Source organism: Phoenix dactylifera, chromosome 13 (assembly GCF_009389715.1).
Source record: "Phoenix dactylifera cultivar Barhee BC4 chromosome 13, palm_55x_up_171113_PBpolish2nd_filt_p, whole genome shotgun sequence".
Lineage (NCBI taxonomy): Eukaryota > Viridiplantae > Streptophyta > Magnoliopsida > Arecales > Arecaceae > Phoenix > Phoenix dactylifera.
Window position 1 is genome coordinate 3062490 of NC_052404.1, and position 24581 is coordinate 3087070.

The 24581-nt window shown below is 36.9% G+C and overlaps 3 protein-coding genes across 6 annotated transcripts; 2 read left to right on the forward strand and 1 right to left on the reverse strand.

Moving 5' to 3' along the window:
* The first annotated feature begins 2465 nt into the window (after positions 1 to 2465).
* Positions 2466 to 3808, forward strand: LOC120112857 (gibberellin-regulated protein 5). The gene is made up of 4 exons (XM_039132804.1): positions 2466 to 2608; positions 2988 to 3068; positions 3163 to 3196; positions 3288 to 3808. Exons 1-4 carry the CDS (start codon positions 2540 to 2542, stop codon positions 3467 to 3469), a joined length of 366 nt encoding a protein of 121 aa, XP_038988732.1. The 5' UTR covers positions 2466 to 2539; the 3' UTR covers positions 3470 to 3808.
* A 1822-nt stretch (positions 3809 to 5630) lies between these two features.
* Positions 5631 to 12230, forward strand: LOC103714669 (protein yae1-like). 4 transcript variants are annotated; one of them, XM_026807496.2, is made up of 7 exons: positions 5644 to 5753; positions 6578 to 6624; positions 8127 to 8287; positions 8923 to 9051; positions 11113 to 11234; positions 11398 to 11519; positions 11648 to 12230. In XM_026807496.2, the coding sequence occupies exons 4-7, from the start codon at positions 8931 to 8933 to the stop codon at positions 11949 to 11951; spliced, it is 669 nt and encodes a 222-aa protein (XP_026663297.2). In that variant the 5' UTR covers positions 5644 to 5753; positions 6578 to 6624; positions 8127 to 8287; positions 8923 to 8930; the 3' UTR covers positions 11952 to 12230. The 4 variants fall into 4 exon arrangements, with proteins under 4 accessions (XP_026663299.2, XP_026663297.2, XP_026663298.2 ...); XM_026807498.2 differs by lacking the exon at positions 6578 to 6624 and having other exon boundaries at positions 5631 to 5753; XM_026807497.2 differs by lacking the exon at positions 8127 to 8287.
* A 335-nt stretch (positions 12231 to 12565) lies between these two features.
* On the reverse strand, positions 12566 to 18480 carry LOC103714668. The gene is made up of 2 exons (XM_008802004.4): positions 15382 to 18480; positions 12566 to 15295 (listed from the first exon to the last, which is right to left on the reverse strand). Exon 1 carries the CDS (start codon positions 18036 to 18038, stop codon positions 15393 to 15395), a length of 2646 nt encoding a protein of 881 aa, XP_008800226.2. The 5' UTR covers positions 18039 to 18480; the 3' UTR covers positions 12566 to 15295; positions 15382 to 15392.
* Between the last annotated feature and the right edge of the window lie 6101 nt (positions 18481 to 24581).

The following is a 24581-nucleotide window of genomic DNA, read 5'->3' on the forward strand; positions in this document are numbered from 1 at the left end:
CCAACAATATCCATATCCATATTCATTTAAAATAAATATAAATATTAATTTTAATATTCATATTTAATATTTGCATTTATATTTGTATTCGACTTAAAAAATATAAATATAAATATATCAAAATCTCTATCTATTCGTTCTCGGCTCTACATGGTTTTCGGTGGGCGAGGAATTGACGGGAGAGAGAACCACGAAACTCCAAAGAGGGCATCACGAGACGCTACAAACAAGCCCGTACCCAACGCCCCGAGCAACAACAAGGCCGCGGTGGCTTGATACGACCCCTATCCTTTCTGCATGGCCGAAACGTGTTTCTTTACAGGAGAAGTCTAGCCTTGCGCGAACACTAATTAACCCGCAAAGTCCATCCACGATCCACCTGGAGCCTTGCAGACGCAGTTGATATATATAGAAAACAGGGGGTTGGATTGAGGAGGATTCCTGGAGTTCACGGGAGACTGATGGCCTCGCACGCAAAGACAAAGGTAGAGAGCGACGGGAGCCATATCCCTCCATGAGCCTCCTCCTCTTGGGGCCACATTTTGGGGCGTCATTTGTTAGGTTCCACCCATGGTGGTCACAAGTTAGCCAAAAAATGAATTTGGAGTGCAGAAGCCAGAAGGGAACATGTGAGAGCACATGCGTGCGAGGGCTCTCCTCCCCCCCCCCCCCCCCCCCCCCCACTGTCTCTCTCATTGCACATGGATGACATCCCAACATTAGCATGCATTGCTCCTCTTGCTTGCTGCAGTCTAACGATAAGCTCATATTCGATTGAACAAAGAAATGATGCTTATAGTCAGGAAGCTCTTGTATGTAAGGACCCGGTGGGCATGTATTTAGTCCCACATCGGTTAATCGCTGAAGAGATTTTGGGTACTTATACAGAACTAAGAAATCCAAAAAATATTTTTCGTCTAGCCATTTTGGATGAGGTTCTAGATTGCTGCAAATAGTATCAGAGTAAACTCGGTCCATGATCTATGTGAACTATGAGGACACTACAATATAGATTTATTCATCGAGGAGAACTTGGATATATATACAGGACTAAAAAACCAAAAATACCTTCCAGCTAGTCATTTCTGGTAAGATCTTGGATTGCTACATTGCATGTGCTAAATGTTAATTCGATCAATTAGCACCATCTACTATCCAAAATTATCATATATAATTGTACCAATTGAACCATAGTTCCGGTCAAAAGACTTGCACCATCTATCATCCAAAAATCTTCATAACTGTCAGCTCATATTTGATTGTATGCCAAAAATCATACTCGTGTGAAGACATCTACAGCCCAAAAAATAATTAGTGTATTGGATTTGCATGGAGCTTATTGAATTGGCTGACCGAACTATTGGTTGGTCACGTACTGCAATGCAGACTGCTCTCTTCTCCTGTAACTCAACATCTAATCAGCTTGTCCTCTCTTATGGAGGCTCACGGGTTATCTTTAGCCTCTGAAGCCTGGATCCTGATATGGTCACCTCCTGGTGGTGCATCGCGGTATCCATGCATGCCTTGTTCACGGGATATACATCGGGCAGTGTGTCAACATCTCCATCTGGATGGGCAATTTAATCGAATATGATAAGACCCTAAAAAATTAAAATTTGTCAAAGAATAACGTATAGTACAAACCTGGAGAACAAAACTTGTGACTCCCTAGAATAGCTCTTACCACTAAACTACAACATCATCAAACGTACTTATGTTTGGTAAGAATATATTAAGCTATTAATCATGGGATATCTAGTATAACTCGTTAGAATAATTCTAAAATATGGGCTTCCATTAATTACGTATTTTTGTTTTATAAAATGGATTAGACGTATGGCTCATAATGGTACTATGGTTAAGCCTAATATGATGTGTGATCATTTTGTTTTATGTGCTTTGGTGCGCCTTGAATGTATAGAATTGAGTCCTATTTATTATGGTAATTTTAGTATATAGGCCAGAAAATTCAATTAGGATTTGGAGCCTTTAATGGAAAGGCTCCCTTATGTTTCCTATATAAAAGCTAGATCCTTCTCTCCTCTCCATATGGTCCATAGCTTGCTCCATTGACCACTATCTTTTGTGAGGAACAAGAAAGAGAAGATTCAGCCGCTATTATTCCAGATGATTGAAGAACGTATTCAATATGTAGGTATATTTCTCAAATTTGAATATAGTATTATTGTGGTTCTAAATCATAGCATGTTACGATTTATTATTAACATGGAGCCCATATCTGACATTGCACATGAAACAAGTGGCTTTTCTTCTGTCCCTGCAAAGCTACCAGGGACACGGGCCAAAAACTACCAACTGCCCTCTCCCTGTGTGTGTCTCTGTGTGTGTGTGTGTGTGTTCAACTTCCCCAACTGTAGCATTATTGCATTCTTTTTTTGTGATTGCATGATGTGTACTGTCTTTTTGTGCATAGAGCCAACCCCAACGGCCTATATCAACCCCAGCTCCCTCACCAAATCCTCAGCCAGGAGAACACAAGGCTTTCTAATCCCAGTATTCTTCCTTCTTTAGCTCGGCCATGGCAAGCAAAATGCGCATGGTGGTTCTAAGCTTTGTCTTCATGCTACTCCTATCCATTGAAGGCCAGGTCTCTCCCTCTCTCTCTCTCTCTCTCTCTCTCTAAAAGCTGTGCTCATGAACCATCCATAGGGTGTCAGTGGAGATCCATGTCAATTACATGCATTGCATTGTTTTGTTTCAGAGTACCATGATTTTTCAGTTGAACATCTGATATTTCATATGATCCATAGAATTGGACGAGTATGTTTGCCCAGGCCAGGTTAATTTATTCAAAACTAGAATTAAAATCCTAGTTATCCATACAATTGGGACCTTGTTCTTGCAAGTATTTAATAATGCATAACGCATGCATAAATTCTGACCCAATTCAAACACATTGCCTCCCTAATAATAGCAGTATATGTACAGACTATAGAAGCATAACAGTAGCTGCATGGTGAATGCAGGCTAATCACCATTCTCCAAGTCCAGCTGCCCAGCCAGGAAACACTCCAGCCCCAACTCCTCAACCCATCAAATTTCCCTTGGTAAGGAGGCTCAACTAAGCCCTTCTCTTGCCATCTTTATAATTCACTTGAAATTTTCCTAGCCAACTAAAACTCTATCATGCTTGAATTGCAGTATGGAACAACTCAAGGAAGCCTCCAACCCCAAGGCAAGAAACATTTTCTTCCCCATTTTAACTTCACTCCTTCCTACATCTCACCTCCTTCGCTAAGAATTATGTGATCATGAACCTCTTGCAGAATGCCCGGGCCATTGCGCGTCTCGATGCTCGGCGACTGCCTACAAGAAGCCATGCATGTTCTTCTGCCAGAAGTGCTGCTCCAAGTGCCTCTGTGTGCCTCCCGGCACGTATGGGAACAAGGAGTTCTGCCCTTGCTACAACAATTGGAAGACCAAGAGAGGGGGACCCAAGTGCCCATGATGGATGATCTGATCTTTCTTTATGGGCTTTCCCTGTCTTTGGAGTACAATGTAGCTATCTACGTTTTTTGTTGAGCCAAGTTGTAGTTATGTTCCAATCATCAGGCACCTTAGCTAAATATTTGGACAAGGTTGGGACTGTAGCCAGGTTCCACAATGCTGTATTGATGGTTGAAAGGGTACTCTCTTGTTGTATATATCTTTGACTGTTCTGCTTCTTGGCCGTTCCCTAGGCTTTGTCAAGTTGGATGCGGTGTAACTAAATTTCAAAGTGGATCGAGGACATTCAGATCAAAATAAAATGGGTTAAAAAGTATGCAGTAATACTTTCTCTCCTGAACTTGGCTTAGCCTGAAGCTCTGTTTCGGTTTTCTGAGGAGTGATTCATGATAAATGTTGATTTTTATGCATTTTAACTTCAAAATAAAACTCATTTATTCCCTCAAGAAGAACTAAAACCTTGTGTGCATTCTGATAAACAATGCGAGGAAAATGAGGTGCTTCACCTCTTTGGTTTCTCAGAGAGTGATAAAATAATCATTTTCAATGGAAAACAGAGTAAACAGAAAATAGAAGTAGTGGTTTCCATTATTTGATTGCACTTATAAAAGAGAATGTTGTAGAGGAGGGGCTTTGCTCTTATTTAGGTATGCAATATATTTTATTCGACATTTAAATAAAAAATAATCAGATTGAGTTTTATCTATGTATAGGACGTTCAAGAACTACGTGACCTTATAACTGATTGATACCTTCTTACATTAAAAACAAGTCAACTTATTATCGATTTCAACATACACACACTCACACATATACATATACATACTATGTATGTATGTATTTATGTATGTGTGTATGTGTGATGTATATGTATGTATGTATGTGTGTGTATATATATGTCTATATATCACTTTGGTTTCTATGTATAGCTTAATAAGAGTAGCGTCAATTACTTCTTTGTATCTTCAAGCTGTTTCATGTGATCACTTTGGTTTCTTTGAAGTATCTGAGCTGTAGGAGAACTTGTCCATATGCTCACTGGGATTTAGGTGGATATGATTTTAACCTAAAGATGGGATACTGTCCTGCTTAAATTGGTAGTATCCAGATTAATAGGTTGATTTTTTTTAACAATTTAGTAACATCTTATATGTGCTTCTAGCCAATCATTTGACTGTAAAATACTAAGTAGATTTGATGTGAGAAGAGGAAGAGGGATGATGTACATGTCAAACAGGAACAAGAGAAAAAACATTTTCAAAGGCTTATTTTACATGCATAGGATGGCAATGGCAAAGGATGTTGAAGCAAAACAGAGTAATCAAAGACAATGGACATAAAATTATCAGCCTATTAGGCAAAAATACCAGATGAGGTGGTTGGAATTTCTGCACAGATGTGCATGTGCTCAAAGGAATTAAAAAAAAAAAAAAAAAACTTCGTGGGAGAGATTGGATTCGTTTCGATTTATCTTAGAAAGGGGAAGAAGATTTGAACTGACATACATGGTTATAATTGACAAGGATCTGAACAATAATACAAATAGATGAAAGTTTAAGTTTTTTGGTGTTTTCTTCTTGCAATCAGAAAGTTTGTTAAAATATTTAATTATCCAATTTTAAACACATGGGATAGTTATATTGTAATCCATGGTTTTGCTTATTTGCTAATGGATATGCACTAAATTTCCCTAAATGTTCATTAGAAATGAACTGAGGTTGTATGTCTGAGTTGGCTTAAACAATGAATGATGGACCCTATGGGATCTCATCAGGTGCAGATCACCTCTTCAATGTCCCTCAGCAAATGATCAATTTTCTCCTGATTATAATTTTTTTTTTTAACAACATTCTCCCTCAGTTATTGCCTTTTAAGCCACTGAATAGATTGCATCAAAACTTTTCTTTTTCTTAGGTTGCACAATAAAAGAGTTGCAAGAAGAATTTATTGCATCTTTTTTCTTGGATTTGTTGCATGATCTTGTTATTTCAATTTCATCCTAAGAATGTGAGTGACTCAGTGGTCTAAGGGGGTTTAAATGTTGTGGTTCAATCATTGTCTCATCTATCTCTGGATATATCTGTGATGGACCGCTCAAGGCCCGGTCCGCTTGACCGGCCTCACCCGAGCTTGGCCCAGCCCAAGCTCACATCAGAAAAAAAGAAGAAGAAAAGAGTAAAACTGATCCGTCCGACTCGTGGTTCTTCCTTTTTCGCATAGACTTCACGGCTGCCCGTTATTGTGCTCGCCGGAAATCGGGGCTGTCGGACGCCGCTGGAGCCGAGGTAACGCCCTCTCCTTTCTCTCCTCTTCTTCCTCTTCTTCCCACGACTAGGAATCGGGGCCGCCGGCCGAGAAATCGGCCGGAAATCGACCGGCAAAAGAAGACCCTGTTTTCCCCTGTCTTTCTTCCTCTTTCCGACAACCGCAGGCGCCGGCGTTCGTCGCCGAGCGCCTTGGCCCTTCTTTGCATCGGCCCCGGGCCGGAGCCAGACCCCAGCCGCCGGCATGCGGGCTGGGAATCCGAGGACAACCGAGCCCAAAACCCCCCTGTTCGACCCTGTTTTGGGTTGGATTCGGCCGGACGGCCGCCGCCGCCGGCTGCCCTCTGCTGCCCGCCACCGTCGCCTCGCCGGATCACCATGGCCAACCACCAGTCCACCCTCCGCCTCCCCCCTGTTTACCAAGAAAGAAGAAAGGAAGAAAGAAGAAGAGGAGAGAGAACCATCCCTCTTCCTCTCTCTCTCTCCTCTTTTTTTTCTCTCTCTACTTTCTCTCTCTTGAACATCTATGGAATCTAGTATCAGATCCTGTCGGCCTGATCTACGAACCTGTGTTGACCCTGTAATGGGGCCCTGGTTCCGTCCTTGTACCAGGCTGCCTACTAAGCCGAGCACCCCAACCCTGTTGAATGTTCTTAAAATCTTTATTGATGAACTATGTTGATTAACTTTGGCCCTGATCAAGTCTATGCTCTATGAGTTAATGATTGAATCGCTCAAGCCTAACCCATCCAGAATCGCCGAGCACTGTCACCCGACCAACTGTCTCCTTTCTTATTTATTTTAATTCGAATAGAAATTAATCTCGCTTTCAATATTTTTAATAGGGTTAACTCAATTGCCTAGTGAAGTTTAATGACTTAAAACGAAAGAGGTAAGTAAATCTTATATTCCTTACTATTTTTTGAACTTGTAAATAAGGCTTATACTCCTTACTAAATATCAAACTTGTAACTAGATTCTTGCACTCTTTATTATCTTTTAAATGATCACATCTTCCGTGCATAAAATCTGCTTGTGGAAATATCCTGCTTTTCTTAAAATTATGGATTAGCATATGTGTTATGAAAATCGTGTTTTATTATGAAAAATAGTTTCATGAATGATTTGATGGAAAATAGCTTTGTTATGAAATCTGAATCTAATCATGTTGTTTAGTGTTTTTCATCTATTTATACGTATGTTTTACGAAAAATATGTATGCTTTCTAAAGGTTCTCAGATAGCTATGTATGATCTCTTGAATTGAGAAAATCAACATCCGGAGCTAGCATCCATATGAACACTAACCCCGCCAACGGGTATAAAGTTGACATATGAACATAAATCTATAGCGATTATGAACACTGCCCTGTCACGGGTATAAAGTGACCATAGCACGAATATCTATGAGCAATATCTTGAACTATGATATGGCTAAATGGTTGAAAGACGATTTATGTATTTATTAGCAAAATAAATTTGGAGTTATGTTTATGAAATATGTATGATTTATGCACGCATGATTTGCTATAACTTGTTTTATTATACTGTATTATGAAATGTTTATTTTGAAATATCTGTTATTTTTCTTAAATGATGCATTGATACGGAAAAACTTATGCTTGATCCGGTAAGGTAGTGAAAGGTTTACTTACTGAGCTGTCGCTTATATATCTCTATTTTTATTTTTCTTTCTTTAGGGGAATAGGATCGATAGGAACGAAGGATGGTCCAGGCTTAGAGTTCGCGCTAGCAAACTTGGCAATCTATATAGTAGAGCAGAACCTTAGTTCTTCAGTTGATTATGAAATTGTAGTTAGTGATTTTCTGAGTAGTAATAAAATTGAATTTCTATTGATTCTCTAATTATGGATTTGGTATTTATGTCTGGATTTAGGCGCTCTGAACCAATATTAGTTTTTATTTAATGAATAATGAAATTAAATTTCTATTGATTCTATTATATTTGAGATAGATCTGAAAGTTAAACGTAATGTTGGCTTCGTGTTATCGTGGGCTGTATGCCTCAGTAGCACAGCCGTGTCATGCTCCGAATCTAGGGCGTGACAAATCATGCTCCGGGTCTGGGTCGTGACAATATCAACTTGTGATTAACATGCAAGCTTTTGAGGTGTGTCTACCTCATCTTCTTGATGGATATATTGATATATTACATAATTTATTTTCTCATATATATATATATATATATTATTTATAGATAAAAATAATTTTTCATTATTATCAACTATTTTGTGGATCTATAGGAAGTAGCACAGCCGCTGGATCTTAGTTGAATGATTCAAATGTTGTATTTACTAATTTATATTGGAACCGGTGGATTCATATCCAACGGTCCATTTTGATGGGAGGAAACTAAGAGTTGCTTCTAATTCAGAAAAGAACTGAAATATCCACTTGAGAGTTGACGCTCAAACCCAATCCGACCCAGATACCATCCCTGTTTGGATCTCTTTCTTCTTCACCGATCTGAGAATTCCATCCACTTTGCAACCCAGTTTCTCTCTACCCGTTCATCGACCGGCTGGCGCTCGCCGGGTAAGTCTCTCTCTCTAACTAATTTTATTTTATGAACATAAAGATTGTTTTGATAAAAATCAATTTAATTGGCATTCCTTTCCATTCTAGCTCTTAATTTCTGGTGGAGCTTCGTAAGCCGAAGCGTCCTCCAAGTTTATTTGAGCCTCATGGATAATCTTTATTTTCCAAGGGATGTCAAGGTTTAGGTATTTCATTTCATTTTATTTTATTTTTAAAAGGCTAGGCAAATTTTGAGAATTTGCTGTTCTAAGTCGACAGAAAGTCTTTAGAAAATTTGAATAAGGAGTTGTCAAAGTAGTGCGTATTGCAAATAATTAATTTAGGTAGATGTTGTTTAAATCTATGGGCCATATTTTCATCCTTTTTGGATTCACATTGGTTGCACAATCTGTGCTGACTTTATTTTTTTTACTGAACATGTTGATAGAAAGCTTGGTTATGTAGTGCACAATTTCCTTTCTTTTCTCGTTTATTTTTTATGGGTTGTCTTCTAGTTTTTCTTAGTTTCGAGTTATATAAATGACATATGCACGTGAAGATCTGCTAGTATTCTTGAAAGATATACATTTTATTACAATCATTATGGTATTATGTAATTGGTCTTATATTTGGATTTGGGTTTCGTGGTGCAGGAATTGGAATGGCAGATGGTGCACATAATGAACTTGAGGACCTTGGAGGTCTAACTACATCAATAGGGAAACTAAACATTGAAAATTCTTCATTGCCATCGGCTAGGGGAGATCAAAATGATCTACAAGGTTTGAGTTCATGCTCCTGCTAATGCTTTGTGAAATCAAATACCTGACTTTCTTCTTGATATGTTATCTTGTCGAGTATTTTGGCTTTAGATCTTGTTCTTGGTCTGTAATTATCACATAGAATGTTATAATGGCTCATGATAGTTTTCAAAATTTTAATTGTTGTACTCTATGGACCTGAAAATGACATCCTTTTGAACTTTTGTTCTTGTCATGTAAAGGACAGTTATCATCAAGAGTTGGTTCTTTGTGAATCTAGGTGCAGATTTAGCACATTATCAAGTGATCATTTCCACTTGTTATAACGTATATTACCCAAAATCGTTTGGCACTTTATTGATATAATTTTCTTAACCTTTGGCCTTCAAGTTTTTCTTTTTCTAACTATATAAGAAATCCTTTGGTGACTTTTTAGTTTATATATATTTGCTAAAGTATTGATCTTTTATTGTAATGAATGAAAAACCATTGAAAGTTGAGTGTCCTGCTCTTGTTGGGACAACAGATTCACCAGCTATATTAGCGTTGATATGAGGTGTTGTTCAAATTTAAGAAAATATAATCATACTCTATATTAGCTTTAGAATATTCTAACATCCTGAAAATTAGGTAGCTGCACATGTCAAGGGATGTTCAAATCATCTTTATTTTTCGAGGGTTACTTGAGTTGCTATTGTCAGATGTTCTGCTTATGCCTTTTTTTAAGTAACATACCAGGTGATTTATATTGCATAATTTTAGATGCACATTCTTTAAGTTAGCCTAACATTCATGGAAGTATACCCTAGATGAGGGGCCCCAAAAAACTTACTGAGTTAATTTCATGGAAATGTCTAATTGAGACATTTACACTAAGCAAGCATGTTCGAGATGACAAAGATACTTCCATGCACGATGGATAGCATTGTTCTCTAACACATAATAGATTGCTTGAAATTAGTGATTTTGTCATATATTATATATGCTAAATAGGTTTAATCAATACATGGAGTGGGATGGTCCCCTATGTTATACAGCACGTACAATGTCTCAAATAATGATATGCTCTGTTAATATACAAATGCCATTTTCTTTTCCTTTTTTAATTAAATATGGCACAGATAGGCTTCATTTGCCACTTCATTTGAGTTATGCCATGATATTACTATCTCCAATTGACACTTGGCAAATCCAGCAACAGAAAATCAAGGGCCTCCAAACTCAAAAAAGCCCATCTGTGAGAACAGTTTTGAAGTCAACTTACTAACTACACTGGAAAGCTTGTGTGCTGTTATGTGTCTCTTATGTCAGGTCCTGCAAAGTTTATGGGAGCCAACCTTGTGCCTTAGAATTTCCTTTTTGTAGAGATATTATGGTTTAGGCAAATGAATTGGGGTTATCCTTAGTTAATTTTACCACCATTGAAAATAAATACTAGACTTTGACTTTTACTTTTAGTTCCATTATCTGAATTATATCATTTTTTTTTAAAAAAATGTGGTTGTTATTGCTAATTATAAGTAACCAGATGCAATTTTAGGAGGTAAAGGAATGTGTGATTTTTAGGTGCTCAACCACTTTTTAAGTTCCTGAAAACCTTTGTAATCACTATTGCTCATTTGTTAAATCAATGGCATATATACTCAATGGCTGCTTATAAATACATAGATAGTACATACACACACACAATATATACATGCATACATACACACATATACATATAATATTGTATATTGGATATTTCAATTTTTTCATGTATTATTGGAAGGACTAGTTATACTATATGATATCTATGGTTGAAAAAAGAATATATATATATATACACATATATGTACTTATTCTATGTTTTTGGGAGAACGAGAGTTTATTGTGTGGGTTATATGACGTATGTTCTAGTTTCCCATGGTCATCCAGTCGGTAATTTCGAATTTGTTTTACCCTGCAATGTTATATCCTCTCTGCGCATTTGCTATCTATAGGTTTTAAAGAGTTTCCATGGAGTTTGAATCTTTAAAAGCATCTATTATAGTTGATTTATAAGGAAATAACTAGATTTGTTGACTTAGCACAATTTTGTTTCAGATGATGGAAGTGATAATTTTTGGTTTGAAGATGATCTTTCAAATGAAATTGTAGATGATGGCTCGAGTCATGCATCTGTATTGAACAGAGAAGGGAGGTGCAGGCACAACAAAAATCATACAGTATCCTTTCAGACTGTACCAAATCATTCACTTATCGTCGTCTACTAGCTTATGTGTGCAGATTTTTTTTCTAATTCATTACTGATTTTCATGTCTATATTGTACAAGATCTTCTCAAAACTTTTTGAACCATGACCCTTTGGATAACTTGACAAAATTTTGGATGGGATATCGAGACGGTATAACGGCAGGCAAGGAAGCTTCTGCACAAGAGGGTTTTAATGTTGGCTTTAGGCAATCTGTGCATGTTGGTTATAGATGGGGCCTTGTCAGGGGCATTACTAGGTAAAAAGAGGTTCCTGCTATGAGTCCTGATCTATATGCATGAATATGTCAAGTCATTTTTGAAATCTATTGATTTGTACTGATTGCCCTTCTTTCTTTTAAAATTTTTTTGGTAATTACAAACACAGTGTGCTCGCTGGCCTCTCAGATTCCTCTAAAGAAAAGTTGGTGAAGAAATTTGAGATCAGGGATAGGTTCCTGAATTTGGATAAATCTGTGCAAGCAATATCCGCAAATGATGCTCTCAAAATGTATAATAGCATCTTACAGAATGGATCAGTGCATTCTCATGATCATTCAGAAGGAGATCTGCAAGCAGCATCCTTGACAGATGAAGATTCAAGTTCCAATAAGTTAGAGAATATTTATAAGGACCTTATTTCTCTTCTCAATGATGCTCCAGAAATTAACGTGAATGCAATTAAGACATGAGTTGGTTGAATGATTGTCCTGTTGAAGGAATGTTCTGGTATTATATGAATGAACAAATAGCTTGTATTCCTTATATGGTGGCCTATCAGTTACATTTCACTGCAAAATTGTCACCATACCATTCTGTGTTAGCGCGTTATAGACTGGAGTTGTGTAATCTGTAGAGATATGCTTTTTGTTGGTTTATTGTAGCTTCTTCTTCCTTGTAAGTCATTACAATAAATGTTATGATGAAACAATTCCAGACTAGTTTATTTCAATATTTTACCTGTTATTATATTATATGCAATCCATATTTTATATAGTTATTGATTTTGGTTAAAGATATTATATTTTTATTTTTAGAGGAAATGTCTAGATGGACAGGTTTTACTTCTGACTCTGCTAAATTATGACATCAAACCATTTAAGTGCAAATATTATAAAGTCTACTTCTTCAGCTTATGTTTCTTTTTTTAGCATGGAAAGGCTATCTTGGGCTGTTGCCTTCAAGTCATTGATAATTGGAAGAGATTCATATCCGTTTTTTAAAAACTCAAATGCTTCTATAATCTGAAGAAGCCAGCTCCGGCCCATGTTTGGTCTTACTACAGCATCATATTTTGTTTGGGTTATGCTAATCATCAGCTGGTTGGTAAATGTCTGTATGACATATCAAATTAGACATCCACATTGTTGATCATAATTTACAACGTTCAAAAATACCTATAAACAACAATAATGTTTTTGGGTCTCTTTTGCATCAAATGTTTTGGTTTATGTTTTACAAGCATTCAATTGTACACACATTCAATTTTACAAGCATTCAAGTCTATCGGGTTTTGTGTTCCCAAGCATTTTACAATCTGAAGATTATGTTTGATGATGTGAATTTTCCATCTTAAGTTCCTACCATGCATTTTAACTAACACACAAACTCATGGGTACCATTCATTTCATGTGTAGCCTTGATAGATAGGTGACCTCCAAAATATGTGATTTTCTCTAGGTACTTTAAATATTACAGATTATAGTAATTGATTTACATACTTTAATTTAATTGGTTCAAGCATTGATACTTTTCTTTTTCATCATTTTACTGCAGTTTGTCTATTTGCTAAAGTTAATGTTGCTGCTATTATATGGGGTAAATGTGCCTGACCAATGTTCACCATCATTTTAGATCAAGACCTCCTTAAACTTTATCACATGTCTAGTTTAGCAAAAAAAAGGGAAAAGAGTTGCCTCATTCCATAGGAGTACCAGACTGTTCAAAACTTCAAATACTTGATGGAATCAAATGTTTACTTCACATAAATAACTAGCTGTCATGAGTAAGAAATAAATGGATATCTTATATGCCTATATGCATACAAGTTGACAGATTACATGTTTTTTGGCGAGAATCATGTAAATTCATTGTTAATTTAGAAAGCATTTAATTTGATATTTGAGTGCGAATCATGCGAAGTTCCAGTTGGCATGTGAGCATCTGAATAATTAATTTCTAGTTTTCCAATGTGATTCCAGGTTTGAATCCTATGATTTTCCAGTTAAGTAGCTGCATTACTCTTAAAATCTTATAATAGGGAAAATCTTATAGGTTCTCAGATGCTTCGAGTGCTCTTACCATAGTAACATTTATCTCCAAGTTGTCATTTGAAATCTGCTGATGTCTTCTGAGATTTTACAGAATGATTGGAAACCTGAGAATATAGTTTCCTGTGAATATAATATAGTAATCTATTCTGTTTAGAACTCTCTCTCTGTTTTTTCGTTTCTCATCTAGTGGGTAGTATATTTATTTAATTTATGTTTGATCCAAGAATTTCCCTTACCTGAAAAAACTAAGATTGTTCAAATCTCTCAAGAATTTCCAAATGTTGTCAAACCCAATAATAGATTGTTCCAATGCTTTTGCGTATATTACCTAACATACTCTATTGTTTTGATTTATCTATAGAAACAGTACTTTCTTGCAAACGAATGTAGCTTTCCATTTGTCAACAAAACTCTTGCTACACAGAAACAACTTTTAGAAATCTTCCAAATATGCCTATTGGGATAGATTTGTCAACTAGTGCTCATTCTTTGGATAGTCCAATTCCTTTTTTTTTATGTTATCACTTCTTTGTCTATCAACTCAAGAGGGTAATAGCTGGTATGCCTTTATCACATAAACATCTGATTCCTATGTCTACCAAGTCGCTTTGTTTTTAGACTCTGAATCAGACCATTTACCTGACGAGAAAATCACGGCGAAGTCCAAAAATATTAGAAAGAGTTCTGTACATATGTTCTTATTATGGAAGAGTCATCGCTATCTTTTGTTCATACTTGTGATTTTCTTTCTATTGATATAATAAGGAACATTCATATGAAATTTTATCCAACATAATTCAGATTGTAATTGCTGATTTTCTGTTGACAAGAGTTCAATTAATTATTCTTTCATAGAAGTCATGTTACAGATGTGTCTGTTCGCTCATAATATACAGTATGAGCTGAAGATAAGAATCGTATGAGCTTAAATACTATGATTTATGTTGACATTGGAGTCTAAAAACACATACTTGATGCACTAGGAAATATCACATGCTGCCAAAAACTTTGTAATATTTTGTTCAGCAGAGGATGTATCACTGTATGTGTGCATAGCATGTCATGTTTCTGTTCAATCAAAAAAAAAATGTCATGTTTCTGTTAAATCTGCTGTACATTTTCAGAATTTCAGTTTAAAATTTCTATAACCAAATATATTTTTTATCATTTGCAAGCAGTATCTATATCAACAAGGGTAAACAAGTGTTCTGATAATCTATTAGCTTGCAGAGTCCTCAGAGCATTTTGATGACTGTTTTTTGTCTATTGGTTGATGGAATGGCTGGCAGGTTTGCCCCCTCCATTTGCATATAATCCCAACAAGGAGCTTCGTGAATATGTAGTTCGTAAATCATATAGAACTGAATGAAGTTGTATTAAAGAGTAGTTTGTCTAAAATAACTGGAAAGCATTTGTATATATGATTCTAAATATCTCCATGTAGTCGTTAATTTTGATATTTACAAGAACTGAGGATATAATCTACTTGAAGAAATCAAATACATTGTTTTCTTCTGAACAATGCATCCTCTGGTTGTTCTACTTAATTACAATATCAGACAGCATGATGATTAAGTTACAGGATACTTATTTACATTTCTTTTGATCTGTTGTTACTTGCTTCTGTTATCTTCATCCTGCCTGCATGATAAATAACTACGGTTGCTACAGAATATTCTCCATCATTGTATCCATTCTGTTGGGCTAAGATTGCAGTGATCCTTTGGTACATTTTAAGAACGAAGTTCAGCTTCAAGCAGTACCTGCAATAAACAAGTGAAGAAAATAAGAATATGAAGGTCCTGTTAAGATTCATGAAAAAGATAATGAAGCCACGAACAGTATTTACCTCCAAAGTCATCAACTGCATGCTTGTATAGGCCTTGCATGATCGAAGCCTTGACTGGTATGTTTCTCTGCTTTCTCACACATAGGCATCAGAATTACAGTCTCGAAAGCTTCCACAAGCAGTGCTACTTTCCTTTTCCGAGCTGGAGCCAGTTTTGTTACTGCCTGTTGGAGTGCATGATCGATCATCCATTCCTCTGCATTCTTTCTTTCATCCATCTCCCAATGCCTGAGATCAACCTTTTCTGCTTCTGGATCAGGTTCGATTGGGAGAAAGTTTGGTGCTCGTGGGTTGAATCCTTTCATTTGATCCTCTTCGTCAGTTCTTCTCTTTCTCGCTGTGCTTATTTTTGCCTTTTGCTTACCACTGGCTTCAGTAGGAGCTTTCAAGAGTGCTGCTGCAATAGTGATGATTCTATCTTCTTCTGGGCCTTCTGTGCTACCTGTGAGGCAAATCTCCAAATCATCCTTAATCTGCACTGCATGGTCTGTTACGTACCAGTCTTGTTCTGTGGACTGCGATATTCCTTCTGTTTCATCAACTTCTGCCTGATGTTTTTTTTGTGACTTCTCCCAGCCGTCTTCTTTATCAACCTCATCTGATAGATCATTAAAAGAGAGGTGGTTATTAAGAAGAATGCTTGCTTCTTCAGTTGTATCATCATGTTTGTAGAATTTGATCTCCATTTCTGTTTGGATGTGATCAGGCTCTGTTGCACCATTTTCTTTCTCGGTGGATCCTTTATTAGAACCAGAAAGGTGGATGCTGGATGTGGAGCTGGCATCTTCAATCTCTTCATTCCCAGCGTCCTCTTCTTTGATGCCGACATGGAAGATTGTTTGCTTTGCATTTCCATTGTCTAAGATACGGTTCACTTCCAGATTAACTGCTTCGGATGCTTCTCCTTCACCGTTCTGTTTGCAGAGATCATGTTTTGCTGCGCTGCCTGCTGTTCCCTTGGAGGCCTTTAAATGACCCAGAAAACTCACACTGGAGCTGCTCTCTTTGCTAAACGGAGGGTCGCCCAGATCATTTTCCTTCAATGTTTCGGCTTTAAGTGGTTTGGACATTAGAAAATGAGTACTCTGATCTTGAACATTGTCATCACAGCTCACAGAATTAATTGCAGAACTTTCTTTTTCCTCATCAGAGTAAACATCATTTCTCTCAGAACTAATGCCTTCGGAAGCTGTCATATGACCATGCTCGGCTACTTCTTTGTATGCTTCATAAGACGGCTCTCCATCGGATTCAACTATCTCACATGCAACTGGAGTAAAATTTGCATTAAGTGTGAGTCCATTGCCAGGATCATCATTTTCGAACAAATGCACGAATAATGGACCTAAACCATCATAAGTGGACTCAGAGCAATCAGTCTTATTGCCAGAAAATGTGTCTACATCCTCCTCCAAATTCATCTCACTGGCCTCAAAAGGTACCTTGATTGCACTGCCTGCAAAACCTTCAGTCTCTTTGATCGATCCATCCATGACCAGGCATTGTAAACTCAATTCTGCATCATCTTTTCGAACCACATCTTCATCTTGCTGATCACAATTTGCATACTCCCGAACACTCATCATAACATCCATTTCTTCAATTGAAAGGTCACTATTCTGGTCTGGATATTCTTCAAAGCTACTATATTCATGAATCCCATCCATGAGATTCCTTCCATCATCTTCTTTGCACTTGGCACCCTCCCCATCATCCTTCTCTTGAAGGCTTCTTTCATCACAATTGTCTGATTCTACAATCTGTTTATGTGGTTTAACATAGATGTCAACAAAGAAATCATTGGCTACTTCTTCCATAAGAATCTCCAATGCAGACGGGGCCCTGCTGAGAACTGCTTGTCCTGTCTCTACCACCTTTTCATCCTTCCCTAGACCGACCTTTCTGAATGGAGACACCCCCTTTACCTTCATGCTCTTTTGGGTTTTGAGCAGGTTCCTCCTCGATGACAAGAAGCACTTCAGAGGCGGCGAGGTCTCATGTCTATGACCATTCAGAGAGCAATATGTGTAAGGGCAGACCTTCATGACTGAAGTCCCTTCGGCTTCGGTCCCTCCTGGATTGAGTTCCAAAGCCTTCAGAGACTTCGAATCCTTAAGAGTTGATGAGCAGGTGGCCCTGTTCGCATATAGCTTGGGACAAGGAGCAACTCCTAAGCTGTTCTTCTTCATCCAAGGCCTTACTTGTTTCAGAGTAGGTTTCCTTTTCAGAATTTTCACATGTTTAAGGCCAGAGCCATCAGGAGAAGAAGTGGAGGTCTTTGAGCAATTTAGATTACTCAAATTTCTTGGGCTTCTAATCCTATCACTGATGGTTGGTGAATGGTTTGTTACCTTGAATTTCTCCTTCCTTACATCTGAACTGCGTGTGGGCTTCATATAATTTGGCAACTGATCTGATGATACCCTGATAGCTGATGACCTCTTGTGCATGGTAGGCTGCTTGAATTGGACCTGCTCACTTTCTAAGTCTGAGATCTTGGTGCATATCACCTTCTTCACCTTCTTCTTGCTATCACCTCCTCCCTTGCTTCCTGAATCTTGTTGTTGACAAGAAGATGGATTCCTCTCATGTCTAACAGGCTCCTCTTTTGATTTGGTTTGAGAGCCAAGCTTCTTGGATGCTTTTCTTTTAACCATGGTGGAAGGAATAGGAGACCTAGATGGGATTTAGGGAGTTAGTATGACAAGGTTTGGATTGATCTGAGGGTTTCCTTGGAACAGGAGGACTGCAAGCAAGGAAGTCTTGTTGTAGGGAATGAAGGTGTTCAAAGGAAAAAGCTCAGCAGTCCTAAAGAGAATTCAGAGGTTGATTTTCTTTGATTTTTTCACAAGGTGGATCTGATAGAGCTAGCCAAAGTTCAATTTGGCTTGCATAAGAGATTGGTATCAACAGCCACTTTTGATGGAGGTGATGGGGTTCAAGTGTTTAGCTTTTAGCTTCTGCTTTGGATCCTCCATTCCTTACTGTGGGTTGCGACCTGGGAGTCCCATTGTTTGTACCCTTGTGATTATTGTTTTAGAAGGTGGGGACCTTTCATTCTAGTTCGACGATGTATGGGAAATTTTTTTTTTTTAAAAATGCATCTAAGTTTTTAGCGAAAAAAAAAAACGACATCTAAATTATGTATATGTTTAATGTGGTGGGCCTTCTCTCTCTTATTTATTTATTATTTTTTAACTAACTACAGATGTTACATACATACATACTATATGTACATACATACACACATATATATACATATACGCGCGTGCATATATATACACACACACACATACATACACACACACACACATACATATACATACACGCGTGCGCGCATATACATATACATATACATATACATACATATACATATACATATACATATACGTACATATATATATATATATATATATATATATATATATATATATATATATATATATATATATATATATACATATATATATATATATATATATATATATATATATATATATATACATATATATATATATACATATATATATATATATATTACAATTTTTGTGAAATAAAAGATATTTTATAATGAAAAATATTTAAAGATAAAAATAATAAGGGCTAAATTCTCTTTGTGCATACACGTATCCATGTCTGCACATGGATACGCTCGGCGTTGGCTTATCGTTATCAGCCTCAGCCTCATCCTCATCCTCGGTGACATAAGACTTTATGGAAGCTTGCAGTTGCATGTCAAAACCGAAGGGTCATGGTCTCATGGACAAGGACTTACCGTTTCTTTAAAGCTTTTTTCAAAAAAGGGACCCAAACAACCAAACCCAACCTCCGGTATCACATGAATTTCTTTCCACCTCTAAAAAGTAACAAGGTGTGACTGATGAGGAAGTTATTGGCAATAGTTAATAATTTCTCCTTTCTCTGAGATAGCAAATGGTGATGGAATTGGGGCTCTAATCTCAAATTAAATGTTTAGCCAACTACCCCACCTTCTCCATGACTCTATGCAAGCAAAGTCTCTATCCACCATCCATTGCCAATTAATATGGTCAGTCAGCCACGCCCTGCGTTGCAAACAATCTTGAACACTCTGGGATCAATTAATGGGTTTCTTTTAAGATGATTACTTGTAACAATGGCTAAAAGGTAGCCAGGCAGGCAGCAAGTAGTATAGTTCCCATAAGTATAAAATGCCAAAACTGGACGTCATTTGATGCCTCAAATGCCACCGATGGGAGACCATCAGTGACCACAGCTTTGGCTCAAAGTTTCCTTGGCTGGAAGCGACTTTCCTTCGGCTCTCGTGCAAAATTCAAGCAACCAAATCCTTTTTCACATTGAACCGCTTTCCTAAAAACCATACTCCCTTTGCTAGAGGGATGGTGATCCAAACCACTTCCATATTATAAACAGAAGTAAACATTTCATGCAGCATTATATATGCAGTATTATATGAAATACATCAGAGGGATCCTCTTCGTGATTCACCGCTAAGCTAACATTCATGTACATAATAAATCTTTATGGTAACAAGCATATTTAAAACATATATCCTCACGCACCAATGAGCAGCAAATCGTTAGTTCAAATTTTCATGCAAAACAATGCAACCGCACCTAATCAGCTAAAGAGAGTTCATTCTTCGCTAGTTTGTGTTTGAATTGACTTCCCTGACTACAGGTTATTGCACGGCTCCCATTTAAAGCTCATCAATTAGAATTTCTATTATTTTTATAGAATCTTATATGGTGTGCGATTTGCATCGCAGAATACTGTATAACGCTCGATAGCTGTTTTTAGAAGATGAACGACTATCAACAATGATGCATTCTGTATGACACAATAATATCTAGTTTGGCAGCTATCCATCTGTTAATGACAACTATCGAGCGTTAATTTTCTAAATTTTTAATACAGAAAAAATCCTAAATTTTTATAATTTTCTTTTCAACTCTTTTTTTTTTCTTGACAAGGATGGAAATTAACAAAATTAAAATTTTTAAATAATTATATCTGTTAATATTTGTATTTATTTTTTTATTTTTTATTTCTCCATTTTTTCTGAATTTATTTCAAATTTACGGAATTGTTTTGAATCCCGAACTTTTGAAATCCCACCAAATTATTCTCAAATGCCGAACTTGTGAGTACTTTGGTCCGGCTTTTGCATTTCTTGCCCCTATCAGCCCAGTGCTCCAAGTTGAATGCATCGGCGCTTTGGCAAAGTTTAGATCATGACTTTGGTCCTACATTTTTTTTCTTTTTTTTGGTACAATGTGCATTTTTCAATCCAAAAGGTTCATTCTATTCCAACCGAACGGTACCAACTATTTGATACCGGTCCCTTTTTTCAGCAATGCAGATCTACCAAAATTTAGACTTCATTTCAAACTTTGTAAAGATTGGGGCGCCAGAAAGATGATGAATTAGAGATGCTGCAATCTCATGCACTCATTATGAAGCTCAAAACAGGCTCCTTGGTGAATCTGATTGGGTCGATAAGCTCATCGAATCATCTGAGTTAATCTCAATCATTAAAAAAAGTTACATCACAATTTTATGTTGTCCATACGGCATATGCACATGATTATCAAAAATCTATATCTTGTTTGCATCTTGATTCGTGACTTGTAAATGGCGCTACAAATGGTCGAATGATCCTCTAGTATTTTCCCTTTTTCTGATACCAGCTAATTTAACTCCCCTTTTGTCAAGGATGAAACATTCAATTTCAGTGTCCACCATAGGTTACTTGCACCGATCTTATCAACATTGAGGCAATAGGCTCGAAGGGGGGCATGAGGCAATATGTTTTTAACAATCTAAAAAAGGTAAAAGATGTACCTTTTATTTGCATTCAATAAGGGAACAAGTTCAGGCAATACTATGACGTACCTTTTTTATGTGTCTACTGACTTTTCCTTTTACTTTTGAACTGGCAGATGGGACTGGCAAACAACATAGCTCTGCCTTGCTTTTGTGATGCACAACAAAAATTTTACAACCGAAAAGAAAGGCAATGCACTGTACCTACCCAATTCAAATTATATCATACTATATCTATTCGGTACTGGATATTCCATATAGATAACATATCGATATTTGGTATATCAAAAAAAAATCAATATTGTACCATATTGATACTGTGTTAGTGTGGCATCGGTACAAGATATAGTTTAAAGATGAAGATCTTCAGGAAAAAAAATGCAGTAGAATTCATTCTTCTTCGATCTTCACCAGCAACCTACTAAATATGCCTGGACATTGAACAAATTTTTGCAGGCACTACTAACTGAAAAAAAAAAGTGTTGCCATGATGATCATCCAGGATCAATGACCTTGGCATCCATAAATCTTTTGAAGCCAAAAGATTTACAGGAATCCTAAGCTTTCACATCTTCAGGACCACCTGGAAACTAGGTGTAGTTAGGTGATGGTTCATTATTAACTAACTGTTAAGCCCTTTTCATCAACTTAATATTTACATACTTCTACCAATATCTCATATGAGATTCTCATACAGTAGGACTTTGATCCTTGTTCATAGATTTCTACTTCAAGTATGGTGAAAATACCCTACTGATGCAGATATGTAAGTCTTTTATAAACAACACAGATTCTTGAAAATTTCACGATGTAGAGGCATTTAAGTTTTTTACAAGATTGCAAGGGAAAACCAATTATTGATGATTTTTTAGTACTTTGTCCATATATAAATGTTGACTAGCCAAGGGACCTAAGATCGTCTTTCTAATTTCTAGTTTATCGACAGTCTTTCGAAAGCTTTGTGCAGGTATTATTTGATAAATGTGGCATTTGGCTCCATGTTGCAGCATTTTTTTTTTTTTTTTTTGAGTCTTCCATGGCTATGCTGCACTTAATCCTACGTAATCAACATTGGAATCTACTCTAACTATTAGGTAATATGTGGCCCTTGGCCCTCCAAAACTCTGAGGTTATTGCATTCTGGTCTGTTTGGGACTCGCATCCTAGTCAGCTAGGTCGTGCATCTCGTGCGGACGGGCCGACTCACTTGATGCAACGGGCCAAGGGTGCACGAGGTGCTGGTTGGCTTCTTCAGGGCCGAAGAGCATAGCTTGTCTGCCGTGAGCCGATAGGTGTCCTGCTGTGGTGCGACAAGCCCACTGCAGTAGCGGTACCCCCCAACAGGCCTTGCGAGGGCATCCGCCCAGTGCCCACCCTGGGGTCTCAAAATACCGAGGAGCGTTACAATACCTAATGACTCATTTGTGATATGAATTAAACAACTAATGTTAGAAAAGGAGATTAGCTCTTTAAACAATTAGTATTAGAAATTAATCATGGACTGATTGGCAATAAAACCCCGTATCAAAAGAGTGGAAGATAAAAACAAAGAAAGTTCAAGTGGTGGAGTGGAGTCCCAAGAGGGTTGCAAGCAAAATGAATTGGTCTCATCTATCTGCCATTGCAGGGAAATAGAGGTGATCCAAAGAAAGAGCAACCAATTGTTTATATGTCTATTAATTTCTTATATTAGTGTGAATTTTTGCATGACTAAGAAATGGACGCAGTTTATCTCATGGGAACAAGTGTAAGAAATAATACAAAAGTTTTATAGCATATGTAATGATCTTATTAAATCTCATAGGCCTGTTTGGCTATTCTTATAGGATTGGACTGAAAATCTTATAGAATTCGAAAATTAGGCCATCCATTTAAGCATGACCCTATATTAACCAAACTCCATAGCCTAAATTTTATGAGAAAAAAAAGATCTATAGAGATCCAAAAGCTAGGATCTGGGTTAGATATGGACAAACTCTTAAAAAGTATAAGCTAAATAGGCTGACAAGCTCGATCCTACTAGCTTTTTAGTCTAATTCTATACGAATATCCAAACAAACCATAAACATTTTTGCAAAACCTCTCTTCATCCTTCTTATTTTGTCATATAACCAAGCTTTTTTGCAACCCTGCTTTACACATACATGTAGTGCTTGGGTGACAGCAATGTAAGCATGATGCCCAATCAGGCTTGATAATGTGAATTCCCCTCCAGAAAATCCCTTCTAGATGGAGACCACTGGGTCTACCAAATGCCGAGCAAGTCTACTTTTCAATCACAACCGTTCATCTATATATGACTTCTCCTAATTTTGGTGATACATTTACTCTTGTCAGCTTCACCAACAATTGTGAGGTAATTTCATGTTAGGATTCCTCCACTAAAATTATCAAGATGGGACAAAAATTAGCAACTTTTAAATGCTGGATGGGTCCAAACAGAACGATTTCTAACCCTCAAGACCAGTTTAATCTCCATGGGCTAGTCTCATTGTATAACGACAGCCAAAAACGACTTTAAGTCAAGGAAGTTTTATAGTCATGAAGGCATTAAGATTTATGATAACCATAAGACAGGAACAGGTGATATGAGGATTCCCATGGAAATGTTTGTGGTTTCTGGACTTCTGGATCTTACATGATAATTCGGTCTATTGACTAGTAAAGATTTCAGACTTTGAAATCTAATTTGCTAGCAAGTTTACTTGGGACTGTGTAAGAAGGCTACTATTGTGTGATTACCTGAAGCTATGATTGAATGATTTATCAAACAAAGTTTAAGTGCCACCATGTTGTGGTAGTACTCACAGATTGTGGCAGAGGTGCCGATAAATTTAAGCTTGGGACTTGAGGATGTCAAGAGTAAGTACATATGAACTGAGGAATGTATATGTTTGAAGGAATAGTAGTGATTGTTTACCAATCATGTCTTTTTAATTTTCAAAGCCTGCCAAAATGAATAATGATGGCATAAGATGATCTCTTACAATGGCAAAACAAGGTACTGGAAGGTATTGGATTTTGGAGGATTAGAATACTCCCATTCCTTCTTAAAATCGGAATAAAAATAAGGTTCTCTCCAACCAAACATTTAGAATGGCAATCACTCATTTTCATTTCTATTTCAAAGCCTAACTTTCTTCAACCACATATGCCCTAAGTTTTAATCATGAGCTCATTTTGATAGCAATATTTAACCGTTTAACCCTGTTAACTTTTTTCAACCTATTATAGGTTGAGCTAAATTAACTATTTAATAAAATAATAAAATTGGGATGTAGATTTTTAACCTATTTAATAAGTCGGTCAAGTTTGAACCGACCAATTGATATCTATCATATATCCAATTTGATCCGACCTGATTGCCATCTCTG